The sequence below is a fragment of the Morone saxatilis genome, unplaced genomic scaffold, assembly GCF_004916995.1.
Source record: "Morone saxatilis isolate NCDOM2014 unplaced genomic scaffold, NCSU_SB_2.0 Contig18, whole genome shotgun sequence".
Classification (NCBI taxonomy): domain Eukaryota; kingdom Metazoa; phylum Chordata; class Actinopteri; family Moronidae; genus Morone; species Morone saxatilis.
Genome location: NW_023339740.1, coordinates 17,090,211 through 17,101,205, shown reverse-complemented (window position 1 = coordinate 17,101,205; position 10,995 = coordinate 17,090,211). Strand labels below are relative to the sequence as shown.

The 10,995-nt window shown below is 39.1% G+C and overlaps 2 protein-coding genes across 3 annotated transcripts; both read left to right on the top strand.

Moving 5' to 3' along the window:
* The first annotated feature begins 343 nt into the window (after positions 1 to 343).
* On the top strand, positions 344 to 5,073 carry nprl2 (NPR2 like, GATOR1 complex subunit). The gene is made up of 11 exons (XM_035661937.1): positions 344 to 748; positions 1,421 to 1,512; positions 1,624 to 1,792; positions 1,890 to 1,998; positions 2,782 to 2,918; positions 3,172 to 3,269; positions 3,591 to 3,627; positions 4,166 to 4,259; positions 4,342 to 4,459; positions 4,540 to 4,682; positions 4,776 to 5,073. Exons 1-11 carry the CDS (start codon positions 668 to 670, stop codon positions 4,841 to 4,843), a joined length of 1,146 nt encoding a protein of 381 aa, XP_035517830.1. The 5' UTR covers positions 344 to 667; the 3' UTR covers positions 4,844 to 5,073.
* A 531-nt stretch (positions 5,074 to 5,604) lies between these two features.
* Positions 5,605 to 10,725, top strand: zmynd10 (zinc finger, MYND-type containing 10). Of its 2 annotated transcripts, none has more exons than XM_035662175.1 (12): positions 5,605 to 5,778; positions 7,108 to 7,216; positions 7,329 to 7,445; positions 7,528 to 7,581; positions 7,735 to 7,872; positions 7,964 to 8,079; positions 8,469 to 8,563; positions 8,654 to 8,826; positions 9,197 to 9,322; positions 9,417 to 9,538; positions 9,626 to 9,751; positions 10,313 to 10,725. In XM_035662175.1, the coding sequence occupies exons 1-12, from the start codon at positions 5,690 to 5,692 to the stop codon at positions 10,404 to 10,406; spliced, it is 1,359 nt and encodes a 452-aa protein (XP_035518068.1). In that variant the 5' UTR covers positions 5,605 to 5,689; the 3' UTR covers positions 10,407 to 10,725. The 2 variants fall into 2 exon arrangements, with proteins under 2 accessions (XP_035518068.1, XP_035518067.1); XM_035662174.1 differs by having other exon boundaries at positions 7,735 to 7,887; positions 7,991 to 8,079.
* The last annotated feature ends 270 nt before the right edge of the window (positions 10,726 to 10,995 follow it).

Here is a 10,995-nt window from a genome sequence, read left to right as displayed (position 1 = left end):
TAAACGTGGAGCGCCTGAAAAACAGCAGCACGTTTGTGATTCATTGGCGCTAAACAACGGGACGTTTTTAATTATTTTTAACGATGAAACAGCCGAGATAATGTGAATGCTGAGAACGGCTGACAATAATATCGAGGTATACAACTGCTAGCTAACTTCAAACTGTCTGAGACACTTTTTCAACAGAACAAAGCAACTGCAAATGCACCAAAGATGTAGAAATAAACACTTTACAACATAAATTGAGTTATTATTATTTTTAATTTGTTAAATAAATACTTCACTGTCTAACGTAAGGTAGTATTTGCGATGTCCGTTATTTACAACAGTAAGTTACGAGGAGTCCGTGAACTCATCAGCATTGTTGTTCCCCGGTCTGCTGTGTTTGTGACTGTGTCGACTATTGGAGAGTTGTTTGATAGCTTTCTGTTGTGTTGACAGCATTTCTGTTCAAACTACAGTGGTAACATATTTGTTGGGACGTTGTTCTTACGTTTGACCTCTAAAACTCACTCACTCACAGCTCAGGAGCTTGTCTGTGGCGTTAAAAGGGGAAGCTAGCAGCTAGCTACAGCTGCTACACAGCAGTCACAAACAGGATAGTGAAACAGTTTGGTTAAAGTTTGCTTTCATTAAAGTTTGCTTTCACTAGGTAACTTTAAGGTCTATGATGGGCATGAGCAGTCGAATAGAGTGTATATTTTTCAGTGAGTTTCACCCCACACTGGGTCCAAAGATAACATATCAGGTGAGTGTGCAGATACAATGTTTTGCATTATAGTTCAACATTTATATTAAGATTAGTTGTAATAAAATAACCACAGTTGTCTTATTAATGACTGTATGTCAATACCAACATGGCATAATTATCCTTATTATGATACTACAGTTATAGGAATCATATAATTTGATATCAAAAACAAGACGTACATTGAAATTGAAGTCTAATATATAGGACTTTTAAAAAATAGTATCATAAATCTTGGTAGATTACAGGGTTTCTTCCATGTGTAGGATGTCAAATATTGGGAGTTATGTTAATCTATGTGAATCTAAAGTATATTACAGCAACCATCAGTCCCCATTTCTTAAAATATTTTCTTTTAAATGAAGTTGAGGTCTGTATGTAAAAGATGTTGGATCATATTTAGTATTTGAAATTATTATTATTAAGTGTTTAAAGTAAATGTGACAGAGATTTCCCCGGGACAGTCTCTGCATCCTTGTGTTTGACTATGTATTAGGGAATATGATGGAATTAAAATGTGAATAATTGATCCTATTAATGATAAACAGGTATTTTAATCCCTCTACATATTCTGGTGGTATTGACCTTGGAAGTGAAAAGAACATAATCTTCTTAGCGTATCTTATAGGACGTATCTTGTCATACATTGTCCCCGATGTCCTCTCCTGACAGGTCCCAGAGGAATACATTTCCCGGGAGCTCTTTGACACAGTTCAGGTTTATATCATCACCAAGCCGGAGCTGCAAAACAAATTAATAACAGTGTATGTAAACACTCCTCTTCTGTCTATTTCCCATAATCATTTGATTTCTTTCACCTGCTCTTCGTCAGTATCGAACTGTTCTCTGTGCTCTTCATATCTTTTTTTTTTTAGCACTGCCATGGGAAAAAAGTTAATCGGGTGTCCCGTGTGCATCGAACATAAAAAGTACAGCCGAAACGCCCTCCTGTTTAACCTTGGCCTCGTTTGTGATGCTCAGACCAACACATGTGCCCTTGAGCCGATTGTTAAGAAGCTGTCCGGGTACCTCACAACTCTGGAGGTAAGGGAACACTTTCACATCTGCACTCGTCACCGATGGGATTTCAGTTTTCAGTAATAAGATGTCTTCAAATGTTTTTTGCCTCGTTGTGTTGCAGCTGGAGAGTGGATTTATTTCCAATGAGGAGAGCAAGCAGAAACTTTTACCCATTATGTCGACGCTGTTGGAAGAACTTAATGCCACAGGAGCCTGCACCTTACCCATAGGTATTATTTTAGATTTTACTGTCTAATTGTATCTGTGGCAAACAACCTTTTAACATACATACGTCTTTAACATACATCCTCAAGGTGGTGGTGAAATGCAAACAAGTGTGTGCACAACAGGAACAGGAAAAAGGTGTCCAAATTGAATTTAGTGATATTGTTATTATAAACAAATAAGGTCCCAAGACACAGTGACACCACCGTGCAAGCAGTTATTTAAAGTGTGTGCTGTAAAAAGAGAGGAAATACATTCAGATTGGTAAACTACATCCTCTACAAACACTATTGAGGCTTTTCTGGAGTTCAGAGATGGGCTGATTATAATTTACATCTTAAGTTTGGTAATACTTGTTTTTTGTAGCTGTTTAAAGATAGCATTCAAACTCAAATTCTTTATTTTATTAAAAAATGAACGTACAAAAATGCTGTAATCTATTCCTGGATAATGATATACCTGAACATGTTTAAAACACTCAAAGTGTGGTATCTAACAAACTAATTAGACCCTTTTCTAAAACTCATTAGAAGGAAGAAAGCTCCTTGCTTGAAAAATCTAATAATCACATTGATCCTTTCAAAAGGGCAAACATCATTATTAACCAGCACTTCTACTTAATCCGGGGTCTTAAATTCAAATTACCTTGGGGCCACTGCTGCTAGTGTCATCTCATAGCAGTGCCACACAATATTCAGCACTTACTGTGTTCACGATTTGGCCCTTGAAAACCTTATTTTACTTTAAATCAAGTCTCTTTCTGTTCTGTGTCTGTTTTGGTTTTCTAGATGCATCCAACACCATACACCTAAAGCTGATCCAGCTGAGAAAGGACCCCCAGATTGTCCAAGAATATGACGTGCCAGTCTTCACCCAGTGCAAAGACCACTTTATCAAATCTCAGTGGGATCTCACCACCCAACAGGTAGGCCTTGTGACTGTTATCAACGCTGTGATAAGACGTGACACATTTCTAAGAACCACTGGGAGAAAGATTAGTGATTAATGGCTGGTTATCAGCTGTAGTTTATGGATGCATGGGAGGCTTTAGTGTAGGAAATAGTGTTGTACAATAATGTGTTATTGCTATAATAATAAGCAGTATAAGATTATATATAGACAGCAGTGTGTATAGAGCTTTAGTAAAAGCCAGTAATGTTACACTGTGTTTACTGCAGATCCTCCCCTATATCGACGGATTCAGACACATCCAAAAAATCTCTGCTGAAGCGGATGTAGAGCTGAATCTTGTTCGCATTGCTGTGCAGAATCTGCTGTGAGTACATTTCGCCTAATAAAAGGGTAACGCATGCCAGCGGAGGCATGTCCAAACACGCTCATCCGTTATTTTTTATCTACAGTAAGCCTGCAAACTGGCACAGTCTTCAGATAAGGTCAGGATAAGACACTCTCTTATTTCTCATTGCTGCTGCTGCTGCTCTTCAGGAAAGCAGCAGTTTTTATCACATTTGCTGTTTTCAGATGATCAGATGCGTCGTGACTCAGCTGGTGTGTGTTGCACTTCAGTGTTGTAAGACTTTTAATTTCCAAAAGAAACCAAAGAAGAGATCCTCAAAATCATCCTTTCCCTTCACAGGTATTATGGTGTTGTGACTTTGGTGTCAATATTCCAGGTACAAAACGAACCTCACACAGCACAACACATTGGACTTATTCCACTGCAATAGGCCCTTTTCACAGCAGCCATTTTGAAAAGAAATACTTACGTAAACACAGGTGAATTAAACTCATTAAGGTTATGTTCCATTCAGGTTTCCAAAACCGAGTGAAGAAAACCAGCCTGTCGTTAGGCGCCTACTAGTTCTCATGCTCAAAATGGCTGCTGTGAAAAAGGTGTATTGTGCATCCATGGTGTAGTGGTCCTATTTCTGATGGAATATGTATATTATATAAGAAAAGTCGCTATTGGTGAAACCTTTTAGTTCAACTCACCCACATCATTCATTCGACACTTCAGAACTGAGACCGATCTCACCTGTTAACTAAAGAGATTAAAGAGTATTAAAATTATGAAACATTATCACCTTTTTTCTTCTAATATTATGACTTTTTTTCTCTTACATTTTCTTATTTAATCTAAAAATATTACCACTTTTCTCTTTTAGGGTCTGTTTACTTTTGTGATTGTCTTGTGCCTTTTACCTCCTCCAGTACAGTAATGTGTATTGCACAACCCCCAAAGTCCAGAGCCTCATGGATGATAAGTCCATACAGGAAGAGTGCCTCAGCTACGTCACTAAGCAGGGTAAATAAGGGTCCCGATTATTGAACACAAGCGTCATTTGTTTCTGTTTATCTTGTGATTGCATTGTCGTGTTGTTTGTCAGGTCAGAAGCGTGCCAGTCTGAGAGACGTGTTCCAGCTCTACTGCGGTTTGAGTCCGGGAACCACCGTCCGAGACCTTTGTTCTCGTTACTCGCAGCAGCTTCAAAGGGTTGATGAGAGGTCGGCATCAATCACTTTATCAGCTCCTGAAAATACTGGAGTCACAGTTATTAACATGTGCGCCATGTGTTCCCCTTCAGGAGGCTGATCCAGTTCGGACTGATGAGGTCTCTCATTCGACGGCTGCAGAAATACCCGGTGAAGGTGATCCGCGATGAGAGGAGCAGGCTGCCTCGACTTTATACCGGTTGTCATAGTTACGATGAGATCTGCTGCAAAACAGGCAGGTTTTTTACAGCTCCCTCTGTTAGTTTAGTGCGAACTGATAACTAATGGTAGAAAACAAGTATGTTTACAATGTCATATAATTTTACAGGAATCAGTTACCAGGAGCTCGACGAACGTTTGGAAAATGATCCCAACATCGTGGTGTGCTGGAAGTGATGTGACAGTAACTGCCAGACTCAGAGATACAGAGACGCCTCAACCAAAGATGCCTTCAGTGAGAGGAATAACAAAAGTAGTATTTTGTAATTTTTATCTTAGTGTAACTAACTCTTCATCAGGAATTGGTATATACTTTTGTTTAGGTCGAGTGTGGAAGGTGGTATTTATTAATATTGTACAAAAAGGAAATCTGTGATTAATAAAGGAGATTAAACCACAGTGTGACAGCTTGTCTTAAATTGTATAAAATTATGCTAAAAAAACAACAAAACAAAACACATTGTACAGCCATAAAAAAACGAAGATTGAAGCACTAGAACAAGCAGATACAGAAGATCTCATCGGGCTGTGAAAAAACGTTTTAATTAATTTTTTACTTTAGTACTGATTTTACCTGTAATGTCTTCAAATCCAAATAAAAAATACTTTATTACACAACATCTATTTGACAGCTATAATTACTGGTCTAGTAATTGAATAATCTAGTGGTAGATTATGTATTAACTGTAAAATAATACTTAAGCACTAATGCATCAGTAAACTCTTTCTAGTAACACTAACTTGTAATGTAGTATTTTTACAGTGTGGCACTGCAGCTCATGAACCTCACATCCTTCATCACATGTTGATTTAAGACTGTTAAACACTCTTGGTTTTTACCTGAAGATGCACCGCCCCTCTCCGGCGGACGGGAGGTACTGCCCTCTGTGTGCGCTTGGTTTACAGTAACCATGACGACGGGGTATCGCTGACGCTGATAGTTCAACTCCAGAAACAGCCCGACTGAAGACAGCGAGTCTCTTTTTAACTTGATAGCTTGTTGAGTGGCTTCCTATAACGACCATGGACCCGTCGGTAGTCCTGCCTGTCGAAGCTGAGGGGTTTGTTCAAAGTCTGGAAACTTTCCCTCTCAAGGAAGTGGGCTCTGCGAGGTGAGATGGACAACAAGCAAATGTTAGAAAGAGACCTCCACTAACCACTGACAGTACCCTGAACCCTGTTTACTACTACATTAACTACTTATTGTATACATATATATATGTATACATGTTGGGACATCTAAAAAGTATTTAAATCCTCCTCAGTAGTTAGAAATACTCTAATGGAAAATGACTTATTGTGGTGGAAGAAGTAACTTTACTCAGATCTTCATATAGAAATACTCTGTTACTAAAAATAACAATTACTTTGTAAAATCACAAATGTATTATCATCAAAATATACTTTAAATGACCAAAAGTAAAAGTACTCATTGTGCAGAATGGCCCATTTCAGAATAATGTGTATTATATTATTGTATTATAATTACTGATGCATTGATGTGTAATGTTGCAGCTGGTAAAGGTGGAGCAGGTGAAAGGTAGTAAAAAGTACAATATTTCCTTCTGAAACGTAGTGGAGTAGCAGTATAAAGCAGCACAAAATCAAAAGCTCAAGTAAAGTATCTTAAAAAAGTTCAGTATTTGAGTAAATGTACTTAGTTACTTTCCACCACTGCTTTATTAAGGTAAGATAGACTTTACTGAAATTCACTTGCTACAGTAGATCCAGATACAACACAACAGATTAGAAAAATACACATTAAATAAGAATAGAAAAAATAAAATACAATATATAACATAAATATGTGATAATATGTGAACTATGTATGGCTTTTTATTTACAGATATGATGTTATTATATAGTTATTGATGGGGAACATTGCTCAGGTCACAGCAGGAGGTAGTGTAGAAATAATATAATTGCACAGGATAGAAAATATATACAGCAGTGTAATTTAAAGGGAATATAAGCTATAAATAGGTCTTTGAGTATAGAGTACAGGTTCCCCAACAGACTACTGCATAGAGGATTGAAGATGCCACCTCAGTGTCATACGATGATTGCTACCTTGCTTAATTCAAGGCACTTACCTCCCCCAACGATGTAACGATGTAATCCTTGCCCAGTCCATGTCAAATAAGAATAAATGCAATAATTTAAGTTCTTTGCATAAGACATAAAAGTTACGAATAGTCCCAACTTTTTTTAAATTACATACAGTTGCAAACAGAAAAGTGCTGAGCCTCAACTTAATAGGACTGAGAGTTGGAGGTTTTTATTTCAGATATGTGGCTCATAGAAACTGAATAAAGCTCCTCCATGTTAGTTTTGACTCTCGGGGCAGTAAGCAGACCTGTCACAAACTATCTGAGAGGTCTGGACAGTTCCTGAAGCCTAACTCTGCTGTTTCTTAATTGTTTCTCTTTGTGTGTTGACAGGTGGTTCAGACAGCATGAGTACATTGAGAAACTCAACATGCAGGCGATACTGAATGCGTCTGCAGCTCATGATGAGTTCGTCAAGGAGCTCCTGGTGTCATATGGAAAGGTGAATGTCGGTGGCAATTACCCAAACCCTGAAGAAGAGTTCTGTAGTTTCTATTGCCTACAGTTACATATGATGATATGATGATACAGTATCTCCCCTCCTCCGTCTCCAGATACCCGTTCTGGTCCATGAACTGATCCTCGTCGAAGTGTGGAAACAAAAAGTGTTCCCCGTCTTATGTCAGCTGCAGGACTTTAATCCCAAGAACACATTTCATCTTTACATGGTGGTGAGTGTAAAGCGAGATGGAAGATGATGATCAGCTTGCAGCGCTCATAACTGATATCACATGTTCTTTGATGTCTCCTTAGATCCACCACGAAGCCACGATCATAAACCTACTTGAAACGATCATGTTTCATAAGGTCAGTGTGTGCATCAGCTGCATATTTGAAGTGCTTTAAATCATGGATGTGATCACGTGCCGGGGCGGTTCAGACCCTCGGCTCTTTCTCTCTGTAAACACTTGTGAAATAATCTTTATGTGATGCGTTGAAAGAGTTTTGTGTATTGTGTAGGATTCATGTGAGGCAGCTGATGACTCCGTTCTAGACTTGGTGGATTACTGCCACCGCAAACTCACCCTGCTGGCCAGCAAGGCGACCAGGGGGGGCGTAACGACTCATGACGAACACAACCTGACAGGGGAAGCAGTTGTATCCTCTACAGAGGTATGAGAGTCTGACATTTATGGTGCTTTTGTTGGTTTCATTGTTCCGGCTATTGCAGGAGTCTTAAAGTGATCAGTCACGTCATTCTTTTAACCTTTTGAAGGAGTTGCAGACACAGAGTGCTTCACTGGAGTTTGAAATCTCCCTGAAGGCTGTCTCTGTGCTGCGCTACATCACGGATCACACTGAGAGGTAATGCAGAGTCTGGACCGTCAGTGAGGGTTGGTTTTGAGCTTACAGGAGGGAGAGGGAGACATTTACAATTCAAGCTAAACCTTTGATTTATCCATCAGTTATTTTTTTAACAATATGTTCAATAATCATTTTGTTGAGACTGTTGTTTTGTCTGACCAACAGTTATTTAATTTACAATAATATAAAACTAGCAGCGTTTTCTCACATCTGACCAGCTGCAATCGAGGACTGTTTGGCATTTTTGCTTGAAAATGGACCTAAATGATTAATCAACTATCAAAATTGTTGCAGATTAGTTTTCTGTTAATTGAGCGTTTATTAATTTACTGTTACCGTGGTTTCACCTCTACAGCTGATTGAAGTAAAGTGTATCTTTTTCTTTACAGCATCAGTGTTATCAATCGCATGCTGTGCACCCATAACATGCCCTGTGTGCTGGTTCAGCTGATTGACTGCTGCCCTTGGAGTCGCTGTAGTAAAGGTATGTCACGCCTCTTGCACAGCAAATGTGTCCTTAGATGTTGGCGTTTGCCTAACAAATGAGTATTAATTCAGTTGCCTCCCATTGAAGGTGAGATAGAAAAGTACACAAATGGCAGATGGCAGAAGATTCCCGTTGAGGACCGTTTGAAGATGACAAAACTAGATGGTCAGGTCTGGATTTCTCTTTACAATCTGTTGCTGAAGGAAGATTGCCAACGGAAATATGACTTCAACAACTTCAACAAGAACCAGCTTCTAAAGGTATAAAACCGACTCTCATCCCTTATTTGAGTTATTTTAATTAATAAACGTGTAACTTGATTTTAATGTCCTCCTCTGTTCAAGTGGCTACTGTTTATTATCTGTAAACTGAAGCTCAGGAAGTGTGCGAGTGCCAGATCATTGTCTTACAACTTGTGAAAATCCAGATTCAGTTTCCAAAGGGTTGTTTTGACTAAGAAGTTTCCTCCTATTATACGTTTTCTCATCCTCTTCCTGTTGCATTAATTATATAAGCAGAGGGCCTTGTGCATCCTCCTGTAATAACATTTTGCCCTCTTCTTAACGCTGATTACGTTGTTGTTCTCGCTGCTGTATTGTTATTGGTGGGCTGACCCTTCATGTGCTGCAGCTCCGGGGTTTCTTGACAGAAGTGTTGATTGATCAGCTGCCGAACCTGGTGGAACTGCAGCGTTACCTGGCTCACCTGGCAGTTACAGACCCCGCCCCTCCAAAAAAAGAGCTTGTTTTGGAACAGGTACACGCACATACATGCACACACTCACACACACAGTATCTCTATACCTTACTGTGCCTCTGTGCATTTACCCAGAGCTTTCATTCATGTGTAGATCCCAGAAATGTGGAACCACATTGTGAGGGAGAATTCTGGGAAGTGGCAGGCAATAGCGAAGTATCAAGTCAAAGAGACGTTCAACCCATCTGAGAGTGACCTGAGGCTGCAGGCACAGAGGTAATACCTTCAGTGTTACTGCAGAGAACTCAATCCATCTGTGCTGTTGTGTTATTATTGAGACAAGTATTGATTGTTCTTTACCAGGTTGGCTCAGACGTACAACTTAGATGTGATAGAGAGTTTACTCCCTGAGAAACCAAAGTGTGGATCCTGTGGGAAAGAGGCTGCAAAGAGATGCTCTCGCTGTCAGGGAGAATGGTACTGTCACAGGTAAGACATGTATAGTTATAGGTGTAAAAGGCCAGCAGTAATGCAGATACTAAGTCTGTCACAATACCAGAATTTTAATACAATATTAGTATAAAAACACAATACTAGATACCTCTTTTGATACCACGACAAAAATAAAATAAAAGTCTTAGGCACCCAAAATAAGATCATTGTATTTATTCTTTTATTTTAAACTAACAACCTGCACAGAGTGCTGGTACAGAAAAAGTCACTGTACACATAATGAGGACCAGTTGATCTTCTTCCCCACAGTGCAGCCGTGGGTCGAAACTCTGATTGTAGATCAGTTTTTTATAGCTTTGGTACTTTCCAGTGCTCACCTGTATAGTCAGGAGCTTTGCGTAATGGCTGAAAGAATAAGTTTATAGCTGCTGAAAATAGTTACACCTCAGGATGACCCAGGAGCTGGACAACATGGTTAGGGAGAAGAACATCTGAGCTATTGTACTTCAGACATACTTTTCAACACTAAATCTGTGACATTTTTCTGCTGATGTCTCGTTCATCTTATTGTTTTTTTTGTTTTGTTTGTTTTATCAGAGAATGTCAGGTGAAGCACTGGCCTAAACACAAGAAAGCCTGCCAGCTTATGGCCGAGGCCACAGAGAAGATCCAGAGGGAGTCGAACAGCTAAAAGAGAGAGACTGTTGAAGCACGTGTTCGGAGTGGTGGCAGATGGGACGATACAGATTTGGATTTCTAGGGAATCTTCTTTATTTTTAATGCTGGAAATGTTAATTCCCCGTTACAGAATTGTGTTGTTCCTGAGTGTAATATTTGTTATGATGATAACTGTTTTAACCATACTGTTGTCTTTAATAGAAGAGCTTTAGGGTGTTAGCTTTATCCAGTTCATTCTCATTTGTTTCTCTTAGATTTAATACATTTTGGTATTTTGACAAATAAAAAAATGCTTTCATAACTCCCTCCGCCTTGACAAATAAAAAAATGCTTTCATAACTCCCTCCTCTTTGTCTTCTTTCCCAGTTCTATAAAGAACAAAAGCATTTTTAGTGTGGAACCTGATAGACTCACTTACTCACCTAGGGGATCTCTGGGAATCTTTATTCACTTCTTCTTGGGACTAAATTTTCCTGCTAGTCCAGTTCAGATTAAGCCTCCCAGCATGTTGTATTGTTGACTTTGTGCAGAGGATCTAACCTGTGTGTAAACAACAGCATTGTCTGTAGGATAATGCATCATCAATATTGACATTTTGACGT

What these genes read in the sequence shown, in the direction of transcription:
- nprl2 (XM_035661937.1), top strand. Translation starts at nt 668, where the DNA reads ATGATGGGCATGAGCAGTCGAATAGAGTGTATATTTTTCAGTGAGTTT. An exon ending in CAAAACAAATTAATAACAGT is followed by an intron (nt 1,513 to 1,623) that starts GTATGTAAACAC and finishes TTTTTTTTTTAG; the next exon opens with CACTGCCATGGGAAAAAAGT. An exon ending in ATTGCTGTGCAGAATCTGCT is followed by an intron (nt 3,270 to 3,590) that starts GTGAGTACATTT and finishes TTCCCTTCACAG; the next exon opens with GTATTATGGTGTTGTGACTT.
- zmynd10 (XM_035662175.1), top strand. Translation starts at nt 5,690, where the DNA reads ATGGACCCGTCGGTAGTCCTGCCTGTCGAAGCTGAGGGGTTTGTTCAA. An exon ending in ATCACGGATCACACTGAGAG is followed by an intron (nt 8,080 to 8,468) that starts GTAATGCAGAGT and finishes TTTTCTTTACAG; the next exon opens with CATCAGTGTTATCAATCGCA. An exon ending in GGAGAATGGTACTGTCACAG is followed by an intron (nt 9,752 to 10,312) that starts GTAAGACATGTA and finishes TTGTTTTATCAG; the next exon opens with AGAATGTCAGGTGAAGCACT.